The sequence below is a fragment of the Poecilia reticulata genome, linkage group LG22, assembly GCF_000633615.1.
Source record: "Poecilia reticulata strain Guanapo linkage group LG22, Guppy_female_1.0+MT, whole genome shotgun sequence".
Classification (NCBI taxonomy): Eukaryota; Metazoa; Chordata; class Actinopteri; order Cyprinodontiformes; family Poeciliidae; genus Poecilia; species Poecilia reticulata.
In genome coordinates this window covers 15,238,006-15,263,780 of record NC_024352.1, presented here as the reverse complement: position 1 = coordinate 15,263,780, position 25,775 = coordinate 15,238,006, and the positions used below count along the sequence as shown (strand labels likewise).

The following is a 25,775-nucleotide window of genomic DNA, read 5'->3' as shown; positions in this document are numbered from 1 at the left end:
TTGTTAATCCAAAATTGAGAACTTGTATTATTTATTAAACAGATTAAGTTCTCAAAAAAAAAAAATCTGAGAATTTAGTGAAACAGTGTGTTTACTTTTGACTTTATTGTAAAACCAGATACAAACTTCTTATGCTTAAGTAATTAAAACATTTGAAGACAAAATGCATTTAACTTTTAAACATATACAAAGTGAAACAAAACTCAAGATTTCATTTCCTGCTTAGACTATCAACAGCATGTATTCATTGAGCTGCTTGTTTCTAATAACCACGTGTCTGCCTTTTTAGGAGATCTGAACATTTAACACAAAATAAAAGGCAGATGTTTAAAACTTCCCTTTTCTATCTGAAACAGAGTCCTCCCGGACAACTTTGTTCCTTACACTAGTGCGCTGTGGCACAGAGGGCAACAGTTATATTTAGTAATCTCCTGTTCCAATGCGCAGTGTTTACACACACTGCACATCCAAAACTGGTACTCCTGGATAGGACGACCGGTCACGATGCATGTGGGCAGTTTTCCCTCAGCTCTAATGAAAAAAGAAAAGCAGAACAGGTTGAAGGGATACCAGGAAATGCTGTGGCAACTTTTCAAAGAAAATAAAGACCCCCTATGCTCTGATATGCCGTTAACATAATCATACATACTTCCAGGGATGGTCTTGGTGTTCTTTGCAGAAGGCTTATTGTTTATAATGTATTGTTTTGAGTCAACACTAACAGTGGAAATTTCTATGGATATAATGAGGGTTTGATCTTGACACTGTGGCGTTCTCACCCCTCTGAAGAGCGCTGGGTCTCCACCATGCGGCTGTCCTTCGGGGGATATTTGGTGAAAATCTGCAGGGCCAAATCCTCGTAGAGCTGCCGCTGCTCAGAGCTGAGGCTCTCCAGAGATTCCAGCTTGATGAAGGCCTTTGAGCAGGTGCCAAAGGACCGGTTCGCTGCAGAACACAGAGCCAACAGGGAGTAGATCTCAACTGCGGGGATGACGTCCTCGTACTCACGAAGATGAAGGGCTGTAAGATGGAAAACATGAGGCAAAGTTTAGTGGGTCTACAAACTGAAAAATTTCCACTGAATGATTTCCCAGCAGATTTAAGCTTTAAACTAACTGGCTTTGTCAACAGCTGGCGAATGAAGTAACACAAGACAATATGTCATACATACAGAAAGCTCAGTTGAGTAAAAACAATCATTATGCATCATCTTCATCTCATATGATTTAGAAATGGGTTTGACTTGGAGTATATAAATTTTATTTATGAGTGATTGTGATTATAAGTAATTCATACGCTCATTAGGTTTTGGCAAGAATGAGCACAGATTGTTGTAGCGTGATTCCTAAGACTTATAAAGATATGATACTTTAGAAAATATAGTTATTGATGTTTGCACAGGTCCATGTTTTACATCTGATCTGCATGTTTCTGACTGTTTCTGTAACACCATGAGGAGGTAGATGATTCACAGTGGTAGTTTGGGAGGAGATTTCCTCAATGAAACATTTCAGTGGATAATTTCAGGATTGCAGTTGTTGAACACCAGGTGGCAGAAGACTTCTAAAATAATAATCTAGCAGTAGTTATCTTTTAGTGGGCTGCACAGTGGCGCAGTTGGTAGAGCTGTTGCCTTGCAGCAAGAAGGTTCTGGGTTCGATTCCTGACCCCGGTCTTTCTGCATGGAGTTTGCATGTTCTCCCTGTGCATGCGTGGGTTTTCTCCAGGTACTCCGGTTTCCTTCCACATTCCAAAAACATGACTGTCAGGTTAATTGGCCTCTCCAAATTGCCCCTAAGTGTGTGGTTGTGTGTCTCTGTGTTGCCCTGCGACAGACTGGCAACCTGTCCAGGTGACCCCGCCTCTCGCCCGGAACGTTAGCTGGAGATAGGCAACAGCAACCCTCCCGACCCCACTAAGGGACAAGGGTGTAAAGAAAATGGATGGATGGATAGTTATCTTTTAAAGACAGTAGAAAATTATCTGATGAATCTGGTTTGTAATTAACAGAATCGATTCAAACTCCACAAATATGTGCTGTTTTTTTATCAATCTCGTAAGGAATACCGTAATCATATAATACGTGTATACACATTTATATAAAATTATATTGATATATTTATAATTTTAGGTAAGTGGGAATTATTCTGCACCTGTGCGTGTGGCGTTCTCTGGGTAGCCTGCATGGAGCTGCCTCTGAGCGAGCAGGAAGAAGTGATACGCTTCAGCTCCACGCCAGGCGCTGTCAGCGATGCGGTTGTCTGATGACGTCGCATCTTCTTCCAGAAGGCCAGCAAGTGCGAATGTTGCCTAATTACAAATAATGATACGCACAGCAATACATAATATTGTTTCAGTAAGCTTTTAAATGGTCCAAAGCTATATTTATGGTTAAGCTTTATTGAAGAAACTAACTACACACTAACTACAGGGTACAGATGAAGTGCAGTAAATTACCTCTGACTTCTTCCCTTTGGCTTTGATCTGCTGGGATGTCTTCACCTGCTCATGGTAGTCCTCAACAAGCTGAGCTGCCAGAACGTAAAGCTTCTTCACCCGCAGAGGTCGACTCATTTTCTTCGCCTCCTTGTCCGCTATCTATAATCAGAAGTCACGATCACAATCCTCAATTCACTGTTCGATATTTGTAAATATAGTGTAGATTACTACTAACAAACTGGAGCTATGAGGAGCCTCAACCAAAAGAATGTCATCCAAAATGTAAAAACGTCCTGCTTGAACAGACTAAAACAGAGCCAAAAACACCCTGAGCTTGGAGTTCTTCTAGCAGCTTGTAAATCTTATTTGTGGCTTAGTAAGTTAGTGTCAATTTTGGCCAAATCTCACTCAGCCAAGGAGAGATTTTATCCAAAAAAGGTGTTTAAATCCAGGGAGTCATGAACAGACTTTTTGACCTGATTATAATAAAAAAAAAAAAAAAAACTTGTTTCTAATAATAAAAATACAACTTTAAGCCCACCTTAAACATGAGTTTGGCTGCATCAAGAAAGTGGTGAGCTTTCCGATAAAGTTCCACTGCTTCCAGAGTTTTATTTTCCTCCAGAAGATGAGAGGCATATTTGGAAAGGAGAGATTTGATCTCCTTCATGTTGTGAGCTCTTGCCAGTTCCACGGCTTTGTTCCACTGATGAAAAAGCAATTAAAGAGAAAGAACATCAAGTCCTTTTTTGATTAGTCACTGCAAAACATTATATTTAGAAAGTAAATATTAAAATTCCCTAAAGGGCCACTTTTAAATGTAAAATTTAAAAAGCTCTAATGTTCATAATTTTACATTGTGTCCAACCAAAGGGCTATTGCAGCAAAGATGAAAGTTTTAGAGCAGGATTCACACTCAAGAGCCAAATATCTATGAGCGGGTGGGCAGGAGGATCCAGGTTGGCTGATCCTGTAGGATCCGTGCGTCACTCGGAAACTCCGGCGCCACAGCTCATCCGTCTGGCTCTCACCTGGTTCAGATGGACGCATGTGTCCACCGCTGCTTTTGGCTGGTTGGACTTGAGGTAGGCCTTCACAGCCTGCTCACACATCCCCACTGTGGCAAACATCTCTCCGATTTCCTACACACAAATAGGCAATGAAATGGGATATAATGCAAATTTACAAATTGTCCAAATGCCCGCAAATCTCATGGGAAAAAAAAAACAATTATTTAAGTTTGGCGCACCGGTAATAGTTTGTGATTTTCAGGGAGGTCTGCAGCTAGCTGCTCAAGGCCGTTGTAGTCCTCCAACTTGTAGTAACAATCTGCCAGCCTCTCTTGGTTACGTCCCTTAAGGTAGTATGGGACTGCCTTCACCCTTTAAAGGAAGATGTTTAAAAGCGAGAACAATGATTCAGCTCCTTTTTACCCTAAAGAAGAATTGAACAAAAATTGGGGTGGTGGAGATAAATCTTTTTGGCTACTCTCTTCTTCAATTGTTTCTTTTCAGAATCAATTTTTCCCCCATTTGCATCCAAACTAAGACGTCATAATTCTATAATTACACAATAATCCACAAAGAAAACTTTTTTGTTGTTGTTGTTGTCATTGTTTTTACTTGACATGTAGAAATGCTCCCAACAATTAGAAGATGAAAACTAGAATTAAATACCACTTCTGTCTGTCAGCAAAGTAATCTCCAATGCCATTATTGGCTTGAGCAAGCAGAGCGTCATCTGAGTATCCAGAGCCTGTGTCGAGAAGCTGCAGAACCTTGAACCAGTCTCCCAGCTTGATCCTTAGGTTGATGGCGAGATCCCTACCGAGACAGGCACCGTCACATATAAATAACTGATTGAATTTCAAGAGAAGTTGGCATACAGTGTCTCCATGTACCTCCGATCCATATGCAGATACATGCTCTCAGCTTCCTCAAATCTGCCGAAGTAGGCAGCCACTTCGGCTTGTTTCATGGGCTCGCTCTGCAGGTTGCCCAGGCGCTTGACAAACTGAATGCCCGGGTAGTCTTTGCAGCGGACAAACGCCTCCTCGGCTGTCTTCAGATCCAGCTTTTGTAGGGCTGCCTCGGCCAGAAGGTGCCTGGTAGGTTAGCAATGAAACATGTAGAGACACTATGTTAAGTTGCAAAGATAAGGGCTACATAGCATGAAATGTATTCATTTAGAATTAGTTCAGTTCAGTTTATTTATTGCTATCCAAGTCAATTGCATACATCTCAAGATTTATGAAATCTCTTCAGTGGAAAAGCCTAAAGTTGATGGTAAATATTATTACCATTACAGATTGTGACTAATACATAAGGAAGGCTGGTTTTGTTGTTACCACCAGTTTTTGAGTGATCCTGCAAGAACTGACACCTGACCCAGAGAACACACAATTGCAAACACTCACACACACACACACTGCTGTTTGTACTCATATGGGAGCTAGACGTTTCTGTTGGTAGGGTGAAGAAAAGTTCAAATATTATGAACCTTTTATAAGTGGATTGTTTTTGTTTTTTTTACTTTAGGGTTTTTACAATCTTTTCACTTCAAAAAGTCAACATTACAGTGCGAGCTACATGTCTGCTCCAAAAAAGAAGAGTAAGTTATAAACATCAACAAAAGAAATCTGGGAAAATAATTCCAGCACTGTGTTAAGAAAAACTCACCAGAGTCTTGGGTGAGGATTGTCTTCAATGAACTGTGAAGCGTCTTCAATGCCCACTTTCTCAATCAGTGCTCTGCTGTCTCTCAGGGAGCGGATTTCAAAGTTAAAAAGGTTGTCTTTGTTTGGCCGCTCTGGATTCTGCACAGAATCAACCCATGATCATCTGATAAATGTGCATGGACTGAAACTATGTAGTTATCTCAAGACATGTACATTTAGCTGTTAAATGTTGACATGTTACATTAAAATAATTGTGTGACCAAATTTTAAGTTCACAATGATTAAAATCAAACAAAAACAAAAAAAAAATGAGTTAATAACCACTGTGATTATTTCTTGTCTTAATAACTGTAGTTTACCTTCATAATCTCATCAAGCAAAACTGATTTGATTTCTAGATCCTCAAAGTTGCAGATGTACCCAGAGGTTTGAATGGGCTCCTGTTTAGTACAGATTTAGAGATGTGTTAACATATTTTAACTGTAAATTAGACAGCTGTACACTTGTTCTGATCACACTCAAAAGCTTACTTCTGGGTCAAGGTTCCTGAACACATACATCCTGGTTTTCTCCATCACCGCAAACAAATCCGGATTGTCATTTGCCCACTTCAAGTCCCAGACATCTTTACGCTCAAACTTAGACGGATCTCCTGCAGCGGCCTGGTCTCCTGTCCCTTCGCTTCCAGGAGGATGAACTTCCAAGTCCAACAAAGTCAGCAAGCCCGAGATGTCAATTATGGCCAGACGACTGAAGATGATGATAAATTATGAGACTTAAAATCAGAAATATAATGTTCTTAGATTATTGTTCAAACTTATCTTGGCTTATTCTGCAACACAGCAGATGCCAGTTAGTGGCTACCTGGAGTCGCAGTTTAGAGACAGATAATGAGCTCGGCTGTTAGAGGAATACTTGTGGATGAGGGCTACATTTGGAAGGGTGTATCTCTGGATGATACCGGACTCACGCCCCTGTAACAACAAACACTTTTTTCTTTTACAAAGATATGTTTTTACACACGTGTGACTTTTATTTCAAAACTTTAAATCAGTGAGACAACAAGTTGACTGACAGTACAGAATTATTGCCTTGATTCACTGAATTGACTTCCTTTCTTCTATTAAACAGAAATGTACATACCACTATCAGGGTTTTATCTGTTGCTGTAATGCAGCAGATGGGATCTCGAGTTGCCTGTTGAAAATAAAGCAGAACAGATCAATAAGAAGTGTAATACTTTTTGATTCATAGTGAACTCTTTGTTTTATTCGTCCATCTAGGTTAATTACATAATTAAAATCACCTGTAAGTGCTTTTGTTATCTTGAGATAGAAGGGAGGCTGCTATTTTGAAAAGCTTTTAGTGAAAGTGGGAACTTTACCAAACTGGGACTTTTGAATGCATAAATACTAAAGAGGCAAAACAAACATATCTTACTGCAAAGGCATTTGAAATATCTGGATCATCATCATTGCCTCCAGATGGATTGCTGTCGATGTGATAGAACCTGCAGAGAGCGGAAACTGGGCGCATGAGCAAGAGAAAGCACACAGACAAGCAGCTGCCGTTCCTCGGGTGTGATCTTTGGTCCGGGTGCAAGGCTAGTCTTGGCAGGGCAATAAAACACAACCATACAGTCTGGAACCTCAGTGGTATTTCATGAATGAATGAATCCTTTTCACTGTGCTCTCAGGGCCAACACTTTGCACTGTAATGATGAGCCAGTAAAGCACAAAATAGCACTGTGGTGCTCCACTATAAGCGTTGAGTGATGGGTTGTGTAGAACGCAGAGATTTATGAAAACGTGTTGTTTTGTTTGCCAAATATGTGTGTAAACCTTCTGATAATAAGGGAAAATGTAATAAATTTGTCTGGACTCACCTCTCCCTGCCCCCTTTCTTGGTTCTGGTCACTTGGTTAATCTCCAGGGCGGTCAGTTTCTTTGCCACTCTGTACTGCCACAGATAGAAAGCTTCTTTGGAAGCAGTAATGACATGTGTCCTCGTCATGGTAACAAATAATGGATCTAACCAGAAAGAAAAAAAAATCAACATGTTACTTGCTTAGCTTTTGGCACCTTGGGATGAAATTAATTTGTGCCAGCTTTTACTATGTTATTTTACAGACTATGTGGGAAAAGCACTCATATACCTCGAGACCTTTTCCATATTTCGTAATTGTAATCAACATATTGAACAGAGATTTTATGCATTCAGTTAACACATAATAGGGGAACAGACAGGAAAAAGAAGCAGGGTTTTCAAACACTTCACAAATAAACCTTTTGAAAGCATGCCAAGGATATGCATTAGGCTCCCTTTACTCTGGTACCCCCAAGTGAAAACGATTGCAACCAACTCCCTCCAAAATTTGATCTCAGTGTAGACCCAGCTGGTCTGTGAAGGATGCTCTCTAATCTGAGTGATCCAAAATTACTTTACAAAAAAGAGTGGCCAAACATTTGTTGAACAGGTAAAGACAGGCAGCTGTAACCAAAGAGAAGAGATTGTGTCCACTCAGGAGGGCAGAACACATATTATAACTTATAACCCCCCCCCCCAAAAAAAAAAAACAGAGATCCTTTCCTTCCACTTAATAATTATGAGCAAGTTTGTGTTGATGGAGCAAAAAAAAAAAAAAAAAAAATCCCAATAAGAACTTTTGAAGCTTGTGGTTGTAACGTGGCAAAACATTTACAAAGCACTTTATTCCATACTCTTAAAAATAATTTGAAGAATCAGTATCAAACTAACCGATGTCGATGTATTTGGAGTCCAGAGGAGTACCAATAGAATTGCAGAGGATCAGGACGTACTGAAAAATACACAGAAGATTATTATGTGACCTAGATACCAAGACAGATCACACTATTTTGTAGTGCGAGATTTAAAATCTAACATTACCCTCGCAAGATTCATGGTATCTGACCCAACATCGTCCTGTAAATCAGCAAATTAGAAAAACAAGACGAAAGAACAATCTCTATTTTCTAACATGAATCAAGTCACTGAGACTAAACGGAGCTTTTTAAAGTGATAGTAAAACCAATGTCTTGTTTCTTTATTACCTGAGGTTGTTTTTCATCGGCCTTGCTGGCCAGGATGCAGAAGTCCCCCGAGGTAGTGATAGAAATTAAGTTCTTGACATATTTCACAAACTTCTCGTTGTTTTTGGTGTCCCAATAAACTACACAGTACTCCTGGCGCTCTGGCTTTGTGTAGGCGTACACCACGGTGCTGCAACAGTAGCCCCACTGGTGAAACACAAGAAAAAGTGTGAGAAGAATTACCCAAACCATCTGGGTCATTTCTATGTTATCAAATCTCTTTACTTCCCTTGACACTAAAGACTTGCTGAGTAATTCAGACCTAAAGTTAAGTCTTTCTCTGAAACAATTAATCCAAGTATAACTTACCTAGAAATCTTGAAACAAGCTTATCAGTCAGACCATCAGGATCTCATGAATTTAGCAGTGTCTACCACAAACAATCTGCCAGTATTAATAAAGAGTGTTAGTATTTACTTTGTAATCTGGCCTTATGTTGGCAAAGTAGATGTAAGAGTCCACAGCCAGGGCGATTCGCAGACCTCCTCCCTCCCATGAGATCCCAGATAAGTGCTTCCCGGATACTTTCAGAGTTCTCAGATGCTGCACACAAGCAATCAACAGGTAACGCATTGAAAGAAACATTTTTCAATCATTTCATAAGATTTTTTAACCCCCACTTGTTAATGCTTCTTAAAAATGAATAATTATATTGGTGGTTATCATCGTTATATTACTTTTCATATTTAGTAACGTTATTGATTCGACCGTAGACTTTGTGAAGTATAGAAATGATATTTTATACAATACTTTTTTGATATACAGACTTACCTCTCCAAACGGTGTGTAGAACTGCACCACATTAAATTCTTTGTCCACGTTTGTGGCTCTGAGGGAACCTGCCACAGCCAGCACACTGCCACAGTGGTTCCACTGGATACTGATAACATTCATCAGAGCGTCGATAAATACTGGGTCTGAGAATAAAGTAGTGTCAAGTGGCTGTTAGAAAACATTTCTCTCAATTTCAAAATGAAGGAGTGAAAAGGTTTTCAGTTGCTCACTCTCATCATTCTCATAGCGCATGATCTGACACCTTCCATTGTCGAAACAGATGGCGAGGCACGGACTGTCCGGCTCACTGTAACCCCCAGCTCCTGCGTACCAGTGGATTCCAGCTAAACTGACAGCTCCGGTTGCCCCGGCGAGGCAGCTGATGTTCATTTTCATCTGAAAAGTAACAACATTCAGAGTAAGCAAAAAGTAGACCATGAAATTATTATACATTTTTTAATTGAGAAAGCATTCAGAAAAACAGTGGGTTCAGGTAGAACTGTCCCAATCCTTCTCATTCACAAGATCTTTTATGACCAAAGGAATGTGTAACTTATTAATGTTCTTCCATGACAACAAGAAAGACTGAAGGTTGTGCAGCTCAACATGGCCGAGTTTCACAATAGCTATGAAGTTTGATTCTGTGAGGAAAAAGTGGAAAACGTTTTATAGGTTGCTTTTAGCCAAAACTAAAACAACACCCTTGGGACTTGCACGAGTCACTAAAACCAACCTGGCTCAGTAACAAGTGCAAGTTGTAATAAAGAGAAAGAGTGACCATTAACAGGTGTGCTCTGTGAAACTAATTGATTGCAGGCTGCTCGATCTGGCTAATTCACAGGGTGAAAAGGGGTGGGACATCTGGAGGGAGGTCATCAGAAACCAGGCTAGTCTTTCTCGACGCCAGCTTAAACAGAGTTCACTTCAGTTCTCGATAGGGTAAATCCCAGCAGATTTAAGAAACTCAATTCACCCGTTAGATGGAGAGCTGGTAGCATATCTCCCTCCTCTGAGAAGGGGAAGTAGAGAGAGAGAGAAGGGGGGTGGGGCGGAGGTGTTGCGCAACAACAATACTCCATTTAAGTTCACACACTCACGATGAAGTTTCCTTGATTGTCATAAATATGTACTTCGCCGTTGGCCATGCCGAACAGCAGGATCTTACTGTCAGGAGACCAAGCAACATGAGCAAGTTGACTCCCTTTTAACTCCTTTCCCCAGATCCGGTTGCCTACAAATGATACAAATACAAAATGCAAGAATCATATTAAATATGTTTATATCCATTTGTTCGTAAAGCAATGAATACATTTAAAGTAAATTAAACAATTTAATCTTTCTAAACGGGAACTTTTACTGCCTTAATGCTACGTATTGTTTTCACTTAAAGTAACAGTACCATCCACCGATCCAACAATGACAGCCCCGTCTTCATACACAATGCAGATCTTCTGACCATCAGCGTTCCAGCTCATGCTCCTCACTACTGATTTGTTCCTGTTGTTAATCATCTCCTCGTACCATGCACCTTGGGACACAACAAAGGCTGACAACTAAGCAACACAAATTCGCTACAAAACAAACACAATCTTACTTTGGCTGCTGTCCTCACCTTTGTACAGCATCCACACAATAATGAGTCCATTCTGGTCACTGGTTGTCAATTTTTCATTCCGTTCATTCCAGGTCACTACCTGCACTGCACCTGAAGGTGTTTCAAGTGTGAAAAGGGAGATCATTTTTATTTTACTCATTTTTGCTTGGATACTACAATTGCTATGAATGTAAAAACATAAACATACCAACTACCAACATAAAGACAAATAATAAAAAAAAGAAAAGAAAACACATAAAGCAATTACATATGCATTTCAAAAATATATTTTAGAATAGAGTGCTGGACTAAAACAAACATAAGGCTCAAACCCTATTGGCTGTACATCTTAAGAAGAAATATATTTCTTTGCAATATGTCCAACTACTGAGTCAGACGTAACTTATTCTGTTATAGTATGATGCTGGATGTACTCAAAAAGTATAAATATCACCCCACAAAAAAACTGTAAGGGAGCATTTCTTGTAGCGTGTAAATTTCATTTCACTTCATGCAGGAACAATCATGCAAAATAATGCTGAGCACAATACTCACCACTGTGTCCTTCCAAAGTCTGATTCATGGACAGGTTGCTGGGGGCAGCAAGACCTTTCAGTCTATTGTCGTCTAAAAGACAGTAAAACCATTAATGAGATGATTTATTATTTATTGCGAGTTGTACAGTATCAGGGAAACATTTATTACTGCCTTCTTTTGTTTCCGTGATCACAATACTCAAAAATCTAATGTGACTGTGAAGTTAATACTTGCCCAATTTATTATGAGAATGCAGAACAAAATGGGGATATAATTACCTACAATTAAGTACACTCAATTTAGCTATTTGCTTTACGAATGTTTAAAAACAACAGTCTTGATCAATTTTTTAGTACATTTATCATTTACAGAACAACTGAAGGCCTGTCCCACCGATAGAGTGGTACCACTTGTGCTTGTAGTGACTGAACATTGAGAGACCTGTAGTAAGCCTATTAAAGTTTCAGCAGATTTCTTTTAAACTGTAATGGCTATTGTTTTATTTCCCCCATAATCTCAGTCACACAAATGTTATGTAACATTTCATAAATACACTCTGACACATACAGAACATTAATCCTTACTACCATTACAACAGGTATTTAACTGAAGGCTGAGGTTTTCGGATTCAGCAAAACAAACTCATGCATTATTAGGTAATGATGTCGATATAAAACAAACTCCCTCTACTTTATTTTTTCTAGAAGTGATATTCAAAAATATCCATACCTCTTCAACTATTTTACTTTTTGTATAAAGTGAAATTCTGTATGTATTATACACTTCCAAATATTCCACAGTTTTTTGTGAGGTTTTTGTTATAAAATCTCCAGATGTTTTCCCTGTCCAGTTTCCCTGTCCCTGCTTAAGAAAAGCATCTATTTTTCTTAAGCAGAACCATATTTTTATTTTGTACTATCAGGTTGAGTTCAAGTTGCTAGATTTCAGCTCTTTGCTTCTGGGCCAAAAGGTACATCTTTATTCTCATCAGATCAAAGGACCTTCTTTCAGGGGTTTGCTGTATCTGTTACATGTCTTGTGCCATAACATATATAGTACACCTGTGTGAAACATTGTCTTATCATCAAACTAAATTCTCCATAACAGCCATTTTCCCCCTTGATAACAAAATAGTGTTTCTATTTGTATTTACTGCTCTTTAGCTGTTTTCATCAATGACTATTCTCTAATTGCCTTGTGTACCATGTCAAGTCAATCTCTCTCTTTCATGTTGCATTAGAATATATTTACAGTTGTTCTTCTTCTTTCTCCCCATAACAGCCACCACACCTTTAAGTTCTGCATGATCAATTCATAGTATTTTATAATAATTTCATCTCTTCTGATATTTTCCTTATACTCTTTGACCCTCTAGTATTTTGTGAAATGTTCTTCTTTTCTGATACTTTCCCCATATTTTCTGCAATACTTCCATCCCTTTTTTTTATTATTATTAATAACTGCTTCACCTTTTCCGAGATGAATTGCTATTCAATCTCTCCCCAAAACATCTAGGAAATGTTTTACAGCTGATTTGCTTGTATCTTTGTTTTGTTTATTTCGGAGGTTTTTGCTGTTGTTGTTATTGTTTTATCACAGCACAAAGCAAGTAAAGCTGTAAAAGAAACCAAACTCCAGTTTTAAACTTTCAACTCACCTGTCTGTGTTTCAAGCTTCAACACTCTGAGCAGACCATCTTCTCCGCCACATGCAATGAACCCTTGGTGTTTGTTCCAGGACAGGCATTTCAGATGAATGTTGTTGGGAATAGCGATCTAGAGGACACAGGAACGTGAGAGGCAAGTTGTTTTCCAATATGACATACTGGTCAGTGGTTTTACTGCTCACCTTTTTGCTGAGATAAATGAACATGGTGGTTGCGGAATAATATTAACTCTGACTTTAACATACGAATATACAATAAATGTCTCGGTCAGGAAATGTAACTCTTAAAACGAGCTAAAATTAGTCGCGTGGCCTGTTTGAATGCGTCGTTTTTACTGTAGCCCACACCGTTAGCTTAGCTAGGTTAGCTTTAAATACCTACGAAAACAAAAGGAAACACATTTTGTTTTTTCTAACTGTACATAGTAAAGCCACTCTTATGTTATAAGAAGTAACGATGGATACAGCGTTTCAAAACGGTTCACAGACGAAGTTTTACTGCTTTTGTTGACAGACTGGAACCATCAACGTCTTCGGCTACCAAACGTCTCCCATGGTAACCATAGACCGGAAACATCAAGAATTTCGTGCTACTGGTAGTTGTAGTTTTTCTCGTTAAAGTGCTGCGGCAGGAACATTTCGACCTAATCGCCGAAAAGTCTTGCTCGTTTGCTTGTTTTTCTAAATGGGATTAGGCTTTGCAATACCTTGACTAACTATGAGCTAAATTTCCATCTATTTATCCCGAAAAAAGAAAAACAAAAGGAAAAAAACATTAAAGCATCATAATTAAGACTTGTTTTAAAGTAAATTTGTCTGACTTCTCTAAAATTCAGTAAAATCGCTGTGCTGCAAGTTATTTTTTGCGTCTAGTTTTGCATGAAAGAATTTAAACATGCCATGGTTTGCACTGTTGCACATAAATTAAGCAGACCTAAATTTTTCATGAACACAAGGCATTACACAAACTTTAGCATACTTTTCCTATTGATAAAACTACTTCGTTGTTTTTATCTGAGTAAGAAAAATCTTTAAAAAATAAGTGGTGCCAAATTTCCATTAATTTACATTGCAAAGCCAAATTCTCAGCTTTGAATTTGTTTGTTTCTTTGAGAGGTGCAACCACAAATTACAATGTAATTTTGGGGAATTTTATGTGCTACACCAACACAAAGTGGTGCATTGATAAGTAAAAGGAGAATAAACACGTTTTTCAAAGTTCCTCTTAGTAAATGTAAATTCTTTAAACACCTTTTTATGAAATAGCTGTAAGTCTTTTTTTGTATGCTTCTACCAGTTTTGTAAATCTAAAATGTGCAAAAATAGCTCAAGCTTACTCAGAATTAATGGAGAGAATGTGTGAACAGCGCTTTTTAAATCATACCACTGTCTCTCACTTAGTTGTCATTTAGGTCTAGACTTTGACCAGGTTATTCTAACGCATAAAATTAACTGGTTGAAACCATTTCATTATTTCTCAAGCCGTTTGTTTGGAGCTGTTTTCCTGCTGGAAGATAAACCTCACCCAAGTCTCATCTTCAGGCTCCAGCAGTTTTTTTCTCTAGGATTTTCCTTTGTGTCACTGTATCTTCCAATCTGATCAGCTTGCTTGTCACTGCTTAATGAAGGTATTTCCGTAGTATGAGGCTGCTACTACCATGTCTTCACATGAGTCTGTCAAACATTGCATTTCTCAGAAGGCTGTCTGGAGCTCCATGTGTCACATAACTTCTGTGTCGCGTAAAGCTGCAAATAAGAATTTTTAGAGCTCTTTTAAAATTAGGAATTTCTTCTTGCTACTCCTCCATGATAGTTATTTGTGGAGTGCATGTATAGTTATTGTCCTATCAACAGATTTCACCACTTGAGCCCTATAATTCTGGAGCTCCTCCAAACCAACCACAGAGTTCTTGGATGGTTTTCTGATTATTTCTTTGTCAGTTTAGGTGATCATGTCATGTCAGGGTTGCCCTCATATATCATACTCTGTTTTCAGGTGATGGACAGTACAACATTCGATGTTCAAATGTTTAGATATTGTTTTATAACAGTCATGCTTCCAATGACAGTACATTATCTCTGATCACTGATGTTCTCTAGCAAACCTCTGGAGCCTTCACACATTTATTCTGATATGAAATTACACACCATTTACTGTTAAGTGAAAACCAAAGGCAGTTGATTGCACCTGATTTTATTTTAGGTTATCAGAGGAAAGGGTCACAGTGCATTTTACACTTTTCAGCTTGCCAGCTGTAAGACAATAAAAGCCATGTATTACTATCTTTCCATTTCACTGTTATGTGTTGGGCTAACGAATAAAATCCCAGTAAAATACAATGTAATTTATAGTCTGAATAAGCACAATATTGCTTATTCGACGCAATGTGGCTCTCAAATAACAATACACCTGTCACATAAAGCATGTATTCATGAAAATATCCTAACTTAGTTAATGATGTCATCACTTTTGATCAGATAGGAAAGTAGCAATAAGTATCAGCAGTAATATAAAGACTATGCCTTTAAAAGAGTGAAGACAGTTGTGTGGAAAACATTGATTCATAAAATGTATTCATTTAGGCAGCTGTTAGGAAACATGCAAGTAACTGTTTTCTATTTCAAAAAGCACCAAAATGCATTATTCAAATGTAGACACACAAACACATAAAATAAAATAAAATAACTGTTTATAGAAAATACATTCTCAAAACCTTTAGCTTGACATAATCTCTAATTAAAAGCATTGTTGCCAAGAAAACTGGGCCAAGTCTGAGTCACATTTGAACTCCCTGAACTATTTCACCAGAGAGTTCAACCATTTTTTTGTTTGCTAAAACAAACAAAAAAAAACTTGACCTGCTTTTAGAAATCAAAGCAAATTATATAACTTTTAATTGGTTTATACAAGAAGACATAAACACAGTTCAGTTGAGTTGTCTTTTTTTTAATGTAAATTACACCAGAGTTGCCATCAATGTAAGTTTATCAGAAACACAGCACCAGAGCAATTTGTTGTAAGATTAAAAACACAATGCAGATTTTCAGACATTAGGAAATTAAAATTTTTACAGAACATGATATTATGTAACACTGATTGGAATAAAAGTGCTTGACATTTTCCTCTAGTTCCTCTTTGTTCTCAATGTTGGAATGTGCCCTCAATGTCGTTTACTTTGTCTGAAAGTTCAGAAAGTGAACAAACAGTCAAGGAAATGTAAATATTTTATGGGAAAAAAAGTGCAATTTTAATGTAAAATATTGTATAATATAAACTGATCTGAAAGATTGTTGTCTTTAAAACCAATTTAAGTTGTAAAATGAAATCTAAATATATGGACTCAGAAAAGGATATTTTTCCTGGTGAGCTCCTGAATGGCTGACTGCACTTTTTTCTGGAATACAATTTGAGCTTCGCACATGCAGGCATCTTCTGAAATTTCACTCCTCATTTCCTCTGAAACAACAAAAACACATGTCTGACATGGGCAGAAGAAATTTTTGATCATCGTATGCTGGGTATATGACATAGCAGGTAAAGAATTTGATATTGGAATCAGAGATCAATGTTAGATGAAACTGAAAGTGTTATTTCATATAAGGTGGCTCAGATTGCACACACAATAGATTGGGTCTATGATGATTTTAGTTAAAGACAAAGATTAGTAGTTTTTCTAAAATGTCAAAAAGTGTAACCAATTACGACCTTAACATGCTTACTTAATGAAGTCCACCTTAAATGGGATATTAAGACACACAACATGAAAAGACATCCAGACAAATATAAAAGCAACATGTTACTACCAATGGAAAGAATCTAATGTTTTAATAGTTAAACGTTTTCCTACAGAACCCATAAACTGTGTAGAACAACTAAACATACTGTTTATCAATTTCTGATCTTTGTGTAGTTATAAACAAGAAGAAGAAATAAAGGCAGAAAAACCTCCAAAAGAAGAAATAAACACACATTTTAATTTAAAGGTGCAGAAATGAGTTAAACGCAAATAGTTTTGGAGCCGTTCCTGCAGGTAAAAAGCACAGCTATTGACCCTTTTTGTAATAAAGCCAGTAGTAATTTTTCAACTAATGGATTAATAATAACTGAAATCAAGTACATGGTGCAAAAATGTTAAGACTACAATGAACTGCAAAGTTTCTGTTTGAAGTTAGGTCTTTCTGTAAAACCACCCTTAGCAGTAACTATCTGTAAGGTTTTATCACTCTCTTAGATTATTGTGTAAGGATTTCTTCTTTTCTTCAACATTTCTTCAGATTTTTTTAGATTTGCAGACGTTTGTTTATGTACAACGGTCTTAAAAAGGGCACATGTTACTATTTTATAGCACAATCTAGTGTCTATGTTACCTTCAGAGGTTATAAAAATGCAAACATTAAATTTGACTTTGTAATCTGACACCTTGAAATTGGACCTCTGTCCCTTTTCAACATTCCACCTTTAACAGGTCATTGCAACAATGCTTCTGAGAGCAATCGGCAGCAATAAGTTTCTGACTCAGTTGTGCATTTCTGCAGATGTCAGTAGGACCTCAGGGAAGGGCAAGAAAAACTGTCTGTATGTATGTATATATATATTTATATTTATAAAAGTTACATACTGTGCCTTTAACATGATCATTCTAAATAGAATTTGAGATAAAGCTCAGCTCCATTCCATTTAAGATACAAACTCCTTAGTAGAGTGTAATGAGTACATCTTTCCCACAGTTGAATGATGGTCATTAAGTTGTTTGGACATGGCCTTGCAGCTCTTCCCTGGATAAATGGGCATATTTGTTTCCTGCCTTGGCATTATGTTAACACAGGCCTGTATTGAGAGTCATGTAAATTTCTATGGACACTCCAACAGTTATAGGGAAGACCGTGCCAGACTGTTTATTCAGGAAATGTGATCATCTATGACCAAACAACTTGATGTGTGAGAACGGTGTGCCTTGAACACAGAAAAACTTACGTGAACATGTTTTCTGGTCTGAATTTAGTATGTATCCTACTCGACACTTGCAGTTGTAAGAAAGACCACTGTTGATGCAGATATGCTGGCAGTCGTGTCCCTGAATACATGCATCCAAACCTGAAGGAAGACACTGAGTGAGTTTACTCTGCCCACAAACATAGTTTGTTTATCAAATTAATGTTTAGTCTATGACATAACCTGTGAATGTTTGAATCACGCAACCTAAGAGATATAAGAAAGAAAAGTCCCAGAATGTAATCTATCTTAACATCAGACATTCAGACTTTTTGTTTTCCGGTGGCTGTTTTATTCATTTTTCCATTGTAGAAAAAAGGCAGATATAAATGCCAGAAAATCTAAACTGTGGATGGAAAATAATCATCTGATCTACTGATTCTTTGCCCATTTATAAGGATCCATAAATTAAGGAAACTATTGACCATGCCATTTTCTATTCTGACAACTGGCATGGTCATGCTGCATGTTTTGCTGCTTATGGTTTGTGCCCAACTGCTTTGCAACTTTACTCCTCCAAAAAAGTAGTTTTGTTGTCGTGTTATGATGCTGGGAGCATGAAAATTATTTCACAGAATAGCACTGGCATCTCATTGTGTGAAAGAGTCACGGAAAGAGTTTTATTATACGTTAAACATGCAAACGAGTATATAGAGTATATATTGAGTTGACACAAGTTGCCTCAAAGACAAATTTTGGAAACAGAGAAGAAAGAACATTTCACAGTCATCTAGGTCCAAGGTTGTCAAACTGGTACACAAGAATCTGCTGGCACAAGGTCTGCTTTTAGTGGTAGGACATGTTGTCTTAATTTCCAAGTTAAAAGCAGCAATGCCAGTAACTACAAAAAAGTAACAGAGTGCCCTTGCAAACATTTTAGAAATATGTTTATTACAAGAGGTTAATGCGTCCTAAGTATCTATATAACTGCCACCATTTTTTTTTTATCCTTTTCCACCTTGAAACCTGGAAAATGTACACTTCTGAAATTTTCTATGAAAATCAAGCTGGATTTTAAGTAAAATACAAATAAATTTGCTTACGTGAGCATGTCTTTCTGTCCATGTTGAGCGAATATCCCAGCTGACACTTGCAGACATATGAGCTTCCACTGTTGACACATAGATGCTGGCAGTCATGTCCCTGAGAACATGTGTCTAAGCCTGAAAAGAAAAGGAATCAGAGACACCTGATATCAGAAATCCTTTTCTTTTGTGCTGCCATAAAAAGCTGCACATGAAGCAGTCCTGCTGTGACGATTTTCAATTGTTCATATTTTTATGCAGAGTGGAATGTGGATCCTTACGTATGCACGTTTTCCCGTCGGGATTCAAAACATATCCTGCTTTACATTTACATACAAACGAGTCATCGGTTTTGACACAAATGTGTTGGCAGCCATGTTCTCCTGCACATGTACCTGAACCTGAAATGAGAAGCTATTACATCTGTGTGCCTCAGATGAGATGCAGTGAACAACTGCTTGTCCAGAAAAGAAAAATCTTACGTGAGCAGGTTTTTTTATCTGGATTCAACACATATCCCACTTGACATTTGCAGACATATGATGCATCACTATTTTCACAAATATGATGGCAATCGTGTCCAAGGGCACATGGATCAGAACCTGGAAAGACACAAATTTGCATGACAAAATACCTAGTGCTGCAATTAATTCTAGCCTAACAGACGAAGAAATTAAAACAAGCGAAACAAGCAATGCAAAGCTTTAATGCAACAATAATCAAAAAGAACAGTAGCTATATTCCTGTTTAATACAAGGATTATAACTTTTTATTTTGCAATATTTGGGATTTACTCCATTTTTTTTAAGCATTCTCACACAAAAATTCTACATGTCTCTATATCCCTGTGAAACCTCAGCATAGCCACCAGCAAAGCATACTAAACGTGGCTGCGAGTTTCCTTACGTGAGCATGTTTTGTTGTCTGCATTCAACGAATATCCTTTGCGACACATGCAAACATAAGAATCTCCACTTTTGACACAAATATGTTGGCAGTTATGTTGTGAAGAACATGCATCCATACCTGCAAAGAAAAACTTCCACATTGACACACAAACAAAAGTTTTGTCGGTACAGCCAAGCTGGAATGTGGTTTTAGAAACAATTTTGTACGTAAATTGGCGATACCTAGAAATCTTTTGCCTAAGTTCGAAGGAAAAGGGAGGAAAACAGACAAAAGTGTAATTTACACTTTTTTTTTGTCTGCCTCTAACACACATCCCTCTTAACATTTGCATATGTGATAGTCGGCTTTGCTGAAACACATACGTTGGCAGTCATTTATCTAAACCAGAAAAGGGGTGCTGTCAAGACAGCACCTCATAGTGACAAACTGCTGAGTCACTTTGTACAACTGACAAAGTAAGTGGAAAGAAATTTAAACAAGAAAAAAAAGGTGTGCCTAGTCAATACTTTGTAAAACTAGGCTTTGCTGTAGTTGAAGATACTGTGAGGTTTACATCAGCTTTGCACATCTAGAAACATTTCTAGATTTTTCTTTGTAAGCCCAAAGTAACTTTGGTTTATGTTCATAGTCATGTTGTTGCAAGGTGACAGTCCATAATCTCAAGTCTTTTGTGACCTCTAACAATGTTTTCCTATTTGATTGAAATGCCAAGTACTATACAAAACTACATAAATTGCTGTGCAAACACAACAAAGTAAAGACATGAACGTCAACCCTTACTTTAAAGCATTTGCAACAGCAAGTTCCAATTTTGCATCTGCAAGCTGGCTAATGTGAAGAGACCTTTGACTTCTGAGGCAAACTGGGACTTCGAAAATCAGAAAATCTATCAGTCACCACAGCTGAAACTTATGATCTATTGAAAGAAACAAATGTTCTTACGTGCGCATGTTTTCTTGTCTGTGTTCAACACGTATCCAGTTCTGCACTGGCAGACGTACGAGTCACGGCTGTTGACACAAATGTGCTGGCAGTCATGTCCCTGGGTACAAGCATCTGCACCTGAAAAAAAGGCATTCACTCATCAGGCTGAGATAGTTTTCAGGAGGAAGATGATGATACGGATTTATAAAGTTCCACCACCTAACAGTCTGTGTTTTTAACTGTATTCATATGCAGTAATACAGCTCAAACTAGCAGAGACTTGCTTATTTTTGTAAGCCAGTATGTAAATGGTTGTTAAGTAAGTTGTTAAACTCTGTCTCATTTTTAACCCAGTACCAATGACTGTCCTTTCTCTGTCACTAGAGCTTCAGCATCTGGAGCTCTGTTTACAGAACTTGAAGCGAACCTGCACACATACACTGAGGTTTATGCAACCAGTCATACATATTAGTGATTACAAGTTGCAGGTCTTCTGTAGCCTGTTTGTTTCTTTATGCAAATTCACAACTCTATCACCCTGCACGTATCTGACAAGTACTATGACGCAGGCAAAGATCAGGAAAGTCATTGTTATACAAACGTAAAAGAAGAGGACTCAATATAGAACCTTGAAGCACACCAAGATTGCTGTCAACAACTGTAATTTAATAGAGCACTTTTTTTATTATTTGGATATAATCTTATAGCTAACTAACAAAAGACGTGTCTGTACAATATTTAATCTTAAGCAATGCTGAATACTGAGAAATAAGATTTATTTTTATTCTTACGTGAGCATGTTTTCTTGTCTGGATTCAGGATGTAGCCAGGGCGACACTTGCAGATGTACGAGTCACCACTGTTGACACAAATATGCTGACAGTTGTGTCCTTGATCACACGGCTCCAAACCTAAAAGGAAACACTTCACTGTCCGATTGGCTTATGCTTACTAAAATCACAGTAAAATCAGTTTTCCTTGTATTGTTTGGTTAGTCTGTGAGTATTTAGATAATCTGCCACATGCAGGTAAGTTTGTATGATATTTGTTATTCAGCTGAAGAGATGTTACATTTATCTTATGTGATTTGAATTTTACGCATTTGTAAGGATATTTAAGTAGTTCAGTGTCTATAAATTAAAATTACAGCCCATCCATATATGAACCATGCAGTCAAATAAAAAGTGAATCCAATCACAAAACTTGTCTTCAGTAAGGATTTTACCATTGCTGGAAAGCACAAGTCGTTCAGACAAAAACCCCAAAATACTCTTTTAGGTTCAACTGGATGTTTAACAGGCAGTTTTTTCCAAGGCACCAGTTATTTGCGGTGTTTGTGCTTGTGAATGTCATCGTAAGAAATGTATTTAGTATTTAGTCTTCAGCACAGATCCAAGCTAAGTATACATTAGCTATGATTGCTTAGCTGAAATATATGTATAAAGCATTTTTTTCCTTAAAAATATTGTAAAAAGAATAAAATGAAATGTTTTAAACCATAAGATATGGTTTAAACCTTCTTTAGGAAAGTGGTTGTGTTTAGTCAAGTTCTTCTAAATATTTTTTTTAAAAGCTCTAATTGCAAAGCAGTTGCCTTTAATGAGTTCCTGCTTTAGACGACTTTTTAATGGCTTGCAGCACTTATTACGGCAGCAGCACATTTCTGTGAACAGAATAGACAGCATCATATTAAGTTTCCTACATTTTAAAGAATGTGGTCAGAATCTGAATCGTTTCTTCTTTAAGTTGGTTAGTGTGGAATTGATTATTTATGCTTAATGCTTACTGCATTAATACCACTCAGTGTTTTCACAGTTTCTGGACATCTTTTCAGTAGCATGTCCAATTAGTGATAAATTAGTGATTGTTTTTGTGTTGTACTTAAAATTAAAGAAGAGGACCACTAGCCTTAGAATGAAGATCCTCTCTATGGTGCTGCCCATATGCTCACAGGTGAATAGAATAGGACCGATCTGACATACCGTTGTTCCCTTCACTGACACGATTATTATCGTCTTTCCTGCCATTTAGGCCTAGTCCGTTATCATCAATATCTGCACTCCCATTATCATCATCCTTACCACACAAAGTTTCCCTAAACTTAGACGTAAGCTTCTCGATCACACCATAGGTCTCCACATAGAAGACATGGTCATCGTGTGGCTGGCTGGCCATAAGTTTCAGGGAAGCCATATCAGCTCTGTCAACTCCCACTGCATAGATTTCAATCCCAGATGCTCTGGCTGTGGCTGACACCTCCTCCACCTTGTCCTGAGGTCTGCCATCGGTCACTATAATAGCCACCTTAGCAATGTTCATGGAAGCGGATCGGGCCCCGGCCTCCTTGGTGAAGGCTTTTTCCATGGCGGTCCTGATGGCCATGCCCGTCATGGTGCCTGAAGCTAAGGGCTCAACTTGGCCGAGTGCCTGCTTCACAGAGGATTTGTCAAAAAAAGTGTTGAGGAGGAACTCAATCTTGACTGTGCTCGCATAATTAACGAGACCGACACGAGTGGCATCTCTGCTGATGACCAGGCTGTCCACCATGTCCTGCAGGAACTCCTTGGCCTTTTTAAATTCAGCAGGGCGCACACTGCGGGAACTGTCTATGATGAAAACCAGGTCAATAGGGCGATTTTTGCAGTTAGTTCTTGTTGCTGTAAAGAAAAAAGAACACAATTTTATTAGATTTGTTATATGTTCTTTTTTTTGTAAGCAGAGAGAAAAATATTCTTACAAGGAAAAGTGAATTAGGTTTTTTATTAGCTACTTGTATTTTGACATTTTTGTTTCATGCCTTGATTATTTGATTGATTTTCTTATTTTATAACATAACAGCACACATGCACTGCATTTACCATCAGGGGCATCCATATGTATTTTTCTTTTTTTGTTTTATTGCATAAGCCCAACAACAGGAAAAAGACAAGCATTATATTTGATTTTACTGGTTGGTTAATTTTCTTCCAGAAATTATATTGAAAATATGTTCACTTCACAATGAACAAACAGAACAATTATATATATATATATAATTTTTTTTTTTTTTTTCCCCACACATTTTTCTGTACATAGTTCTTATGTTGAGATGTTCAGTACTTGAACTGCTACTGATTGTTGCTGGATAATCTCCAGCAGGCTGCAAGGAGGCAGATGGTGCAGCTTTACGCTGAGATGGCTTGGACCCATGAAACCAAGACTTATTGCGATCAACTTAGCAAATTAAGAAGAGTGTGTGTGTCGGAAGAGAGCTAAATAGTGCTCTCTTCCGCATCCAAGTTTGAGTTGTATTATCATTTTAAGTGCTAATAAACCAATAACAATTTCTACTGCAATGGGATGTAAAATAAACCCTACAACCGCATGATCGAGCAGTTAAAATGACCATGGAAAAAAAAAAGAAAGAAAACGCCCAACCTGCGTCATCTCTCAGTCCCTCGTGCCTCAGGTGGATGTCGGCATTTTTCCGCGCGCCCCGCTGCAGCTGGACGCTTCTCTCGCCACCCCGCCGGACCTCCTGAAAGCGTTTCTCACTCTGCGCCTCTACAGACGACCCCGGGATCGATGCTAAGTCCTCTGATAGGTCATAGCGCCCTGGAGACACCCGACGCTGTGACCGGGACTGTGGGAGAGAGCCCTGACATCCCGCCGCCAGGATACCAAAGACCACCACCTTCCACACTAACGAAACCATCTCGACTTCGTCCAACTGGCTTACAGCAGGGTGCACTCCTATTTATATACTGCACGACCACTACCCATAAGGCGTGGAGAGTCGGAGATCCAATCCAGACCCTTTAAGTCGTTAAATGAGGGTCAATCCAATATATCATGGACTAAAGACGTTCTAAGTTTAAAGCTCCTTAAATATTTTCACTTTTTGAAGTTGATATTGGGGATGATTTTATAAAAATGTTTTTGCATAAATAATAGTGTCTGGCATATTATTTATGCAAAAACTCTTATACTCCAAAGTTAAGTCAAATGCAACCAATTAACATCAAAAGCTACCTCTGTGTGAATGTAAATTTCATAATAAATCCACTGCAAACTTCCAGGGTCTTCATGTAATGCCTCAATGGTTAACAGACTGTAAGAGAAAGAGAAAAAAAAAAGAGACGTGAAACATACCAGATGGGCCAGTTGTGAAGTTGTGGAGAAGTTTAATGCAGGATTAGTTTTCAAAACAATATCTCAAGCTTTCAACATCTCACAGAGCTCTCTGTGAGATGGAAAGAGGATGGTACAACATGCAAATCTAAGACTTGTCCACCCACCTAGACTGACTGTCCCCACATGAAGCACGGTGGTGGCAGGCCAGTAGCATCCTGCTGTTAGATTGTTTTTCTTCTTACTGTGAGTTGATGGGTTGATGGAGGGAGGTAAATGCATGCCAGTAGTGGACAAAAGTTGTCTTAGGATTCAATGGCCTTGAGACAGATGGAGGTTCACCTTTTAGAAGACCAGTAAACTGAAACTAAAATGAAATGGTATAAATCAAATCATACTAATGTGCTGTAATGTTGCAAAAAGACTCCCAACACACTCAGTGCGCTTTCACATTTAAAGTGATTAAATATTAAGACGTTTTTAGCCCTAAATTTGAACCATGATCAAAAAAGTTAATTTATATGAAGCATGCTGCCCTCTCATGGAAATTAGAGTAAACTGCAGCAGAGAGGTTTCAGAGGCCCTCAGGGTAAAGTGCAAAGATTAATACATTTATTGTTCAGACTGGTTTATTTGCAGAATCACTGTGATGATGACACACAGTGAGGATGAACTGTAAATAAATCTGTAGAAGGATGATTTGAATCACCTTTCTACTTTAATGTCAGTGTCCTGTACTAACAATATCAACAGAAAACAGTCTGAGAATGCAAATGATACACAACAGCAGTAGGCTGTTTGGGATCTTTATTAGAGAAACATTTTCCAGGAACGGGCTGCACAGTGGCGCAGTTGGTAGAGCTGTTGCCTTGCAGCAAGAAGGTTCTGGGTTCGATTCCCGGCCCCGGTCTTTCTGCATGGAGTTTGCATGTTCTCCCTGTGCATGCGTGGGTGTTCTCCGGGTACTCCGGTTTCCTCCCACAGTCCAAAAACATGACTGTCAGGTTAATTGGGTTAA

At 38.1% G+C, this 25,775-nt stretch overlaps 2 protein-coding genes across 7 annotated transcripts; both read right to left on the bottom strand.

Moving 5' to 3' along the window:
- Positions 1-86: 86 nt before the first annotated feature.
- wdr35 (WD repeat domain 35) lies at positions 87-13,352 on the bottom strand. The gene is made up of 28 exons (XM_008399667.2): positions 12,980-13,352; positions 12,789-12,906; positions 11,150-11,221; positions 10,613-10,705; positions 10,400-10,528; positions 10,098-10,231; positions 9,231-9,396; positions 8,998-9,143; positions 8,644-8,769; positions 8,188-8,373; positions 8,024-8,059; positions 7,874-7,934; positions 7,002-7,146; positions 6,557-6,626; positions 6,260-6,313; positions 5,981-6,090; positions 5,647-5,866; positions 5,476-5,556; positions 5,118-5,254; positions 4,340-4,543; positions 4,116-4,262; positions 3,689-3,821; positions 3,471-3,581; positions 2,981-3,145; positions 2,458-2,598; positions 2,154-2,310; positions 780-1,020; positions 87-531 (listed from the first exon to the last, which is right to left on the bottom strand). The coding sequence occupies exons 1-28, from the start codon at positions 13,001-13,003 to the stop codon at positions 381-383; spliced, it is 3,558 nt and encodes a 1,185-aa protein (XP_008397889.1). The 5' UTR covers positions 13,004-13,352; the 3' UTR covers positions 87-380.
- A 1,622-nt stretch (positions 13,353-14,974) lies between these two features.
- On the bottom strand, positions 14,975-24,532 carry LOC103458677 (matrilin-3-like). 6 transcript variants are annotated; one of them, XM_008399663.2, is made up of 11 exons: positions 24,065-24,532; positions 22,729-23,304; positions 21,439-21,558; positions 20,666-20,785; positions 19,721-19,840; positions 19,297-19,416; positions 19,096-19,215; positions 18,833-18,952; positions 17,772-17,891; positions 16,152-16,253; positions 14,975-15,991 (listed from the first exon to the last, which is right to left on the bottom strand). In XM_008399663.2, exons 1-11 carry the CDS (start codon positions 24,339-24,341, stop codon positions 15,939-15,941), a joined length of 1,848 nt encoding a protein of 615 aa, XP_008397885.1. In that variant the 5' UTR covers positions 24,342-24,532; the 3' UTR covers positions 14,975-15,938. The 6 variants fall into 6 exon arrangements, with proteins under 6 accessions (XP_008397885.1, XP_008397884.1, XP_017157859.1 ...); XM_008399662.2 differs by having other exon boundaries at positions 22,630-23,304; positions 24,065-24,531; XM_017302370.1 differs by lacking the exon at positions 19,096-19,215 and having other exon boundaries at positions 22,630-23,304; positions 24,065-24,530.
- Between the last annotated feature and the right edge of the window lie 1,243 nt (positions 24,533-25,775).

What these genes read in the sequence shown, in the direction of transcription:
- wdr35 (XM_008399667.2), bottom strand. Translation starts at nt 13,003, where the DNA reads ATGTTCATTTATCTCAGCAAAAAG. An exon ending in CCGATGAAAAACAACCTCAG is followed by an intron (nt 8,060 to 8,187) that starts GTAATAAAGAAA and finishes GCTGATTTACAG; the next exon opens with GACGATGTTGGGTCAGATAC. An exon ending in AAAATCACAAACTATTACCG is followed by an intron (nt 3,582 to 3,688) that starts GTGCGCCAAACT and finishes ATTTGTGTGTAG; the next exon opens with GAAATCGGAGAGATGTTTGC.
- LOC103458677 (XM_008399662.2), bottom strand. Translation starts at nt 24,341, where the DNA reads ATGGTTTCGTTAGTGTGGAAGGTGGTGGTCTTTGGTATCCTGGCGGCG. An exon ending in AGACCAGAAAACATGTTCAC is followed by an intron (nt 16,254 to 17,771) that starts GTAAGTTTTTCT and finishes TTGTTGTTTCAG; the next exon opens with AGGAAATGAGGAGTGAAATT. An exon ending in TCAGGAGCTCACCAGGAAAA is followed by an intron (nt 15,992 to 16,151) that starts ATATCCTTTTCT and finishes CTGTTTGTTCAC; the next exon opens with TTTCTGAACTTTCAGACAAA.